Source organism: Ptychodera flava, chromosome 1 (genome assembly GCF_041260155.1).
Source record: "Ptychodera flava strain L36383 chromosome 1, AS_Pfla_20210202, whole genome shotgun sequence".
NCBI classification, from domain to species: domain Eukaryota; kingdom Metazoa; phylum Hemichordata; class Enteropneusta; family Ptychoderidae; genus Ptychodera; species Ptychodera flava.
In genome coordinates, this window is record NC_091928.1 from 58,866,052 (window position 1) to 58,867,207 (window position 1,156).

The following is a 1,156-nucleotide window of genomic DNA, read 5'->3' on the forward strand; positions in this document are numbered from 1 at the left end:
TTACCGAGCGGGCGATCGTAATACCAAACAGCGTCGGACTTCAAGTGATCGATGAATTTAGGCTGTAGCGGCTGTAGGTAAAATGGCGAGTCTGGGTCACACGCTGATCGCGGACGATGTTTTATGTACTCGCGATACAAATCAAGCGGATTTCTGGAATCATCAGCAGCAGTGGCATACATTCTCGGTGAGAATGCTCGGGTGTCAAGTCCGGTACCATCACGAGTCTTAGTCTGCGTTCGTGGAACTCCAGATACTCGAGGCCGTCGGTGTCTCTGCCGGTCACAATATCGCCAAATTCAATTGTCGATGTTCATCCCGTCCGCGAAGACCGAAATGTTTACCAAACAGGTAAAACATCGTAAAATTCGCCGACTGGGCATCAAAAATGCCAAGAATACGCTCTTTCCACATCTTCTCTTCTTCTTCAACAGTAACTGCATCAGATTTCTTTTCTTTTCGTCCCTTTCCCTGTCTCTTCAGATCGACTTGCTTCGCACGTAGTGCCTGGTTCATTTTGTGGAACTGCCGATCATTTAAGCTTACTTCATATCCCTTGTCGCGAAGATACCGCTCGAGACTACACTTGATATTAGTAAGAGTGGATGGCTCATACTCTTTGCCGTCGATTTTTCGAACATCGATGAAAAATTTGCTGAGAATACTACTCAGTTCTGCTGGCGGTATTACTTCGATTGGTCGAACTTCGCCGGTGTTCGTCGCTAACCATTCGGTACATTTTCGTATGTCGCGCGATGTTGTTTTCACGGTATTTTCTTTCTGGTGGCTTTGTATGAAGTCATCTACTTCATCTTGATAATTTTCTTCTGGCGGTGCACCTAGTAACTGGTCGATCTCTTCCTCCTTCAATGACAACAGCCATTGCGTAATGTCATCCGCCATGATTGACAAGGGAATTCCGTGTTTACAAAATTATGCAAGAAAAATCGATAAACCGCATAACAGTGATTCTAATATATTCATGCGCCGTCAAACGATGAAACATTATCGTTTTTTTCGACGAATGTTAATATTTCGTGGAAATTAAACAATGAATGTCATTTAAAGATCAAAACAAAACTTCAGTAGGAAAATTATGAGGGGGAGGCATGTAATAAAAATATTATAGCCCCAACATGGGACTATGTGCCCTCGA

General features: G+C 43.5%; 1 protein-coding gene across 1 annotated transcript; it reads right to left on the reverse strand.

The window, feature by feature from the left end:
* Positions 1–282: 282 nt before the first annotated feature.
* Positions 283–903, reverse strand: LOC139146103 (uncharacterized protein KIAA1958-like). The gene has a single exon (XM_070717542.1). It carries the CDS (start codon positions 901–903, stop codon positions 283–285), a length of 621 nt encoding a protein of 206 aa, XP_070573643.1.
* Between the last annotated feature and the right edge of the window lie 253 nt (positions 904–1,156).

Coding starts and splice junctions, on each gene's coding strand:
- LOC139146103 (XM_070717542.1), bottom strand. CDS start 903: ATGGCGGATGACATTACGCAATGGCTGTTGTCATTGAAGGAGGAAGAG.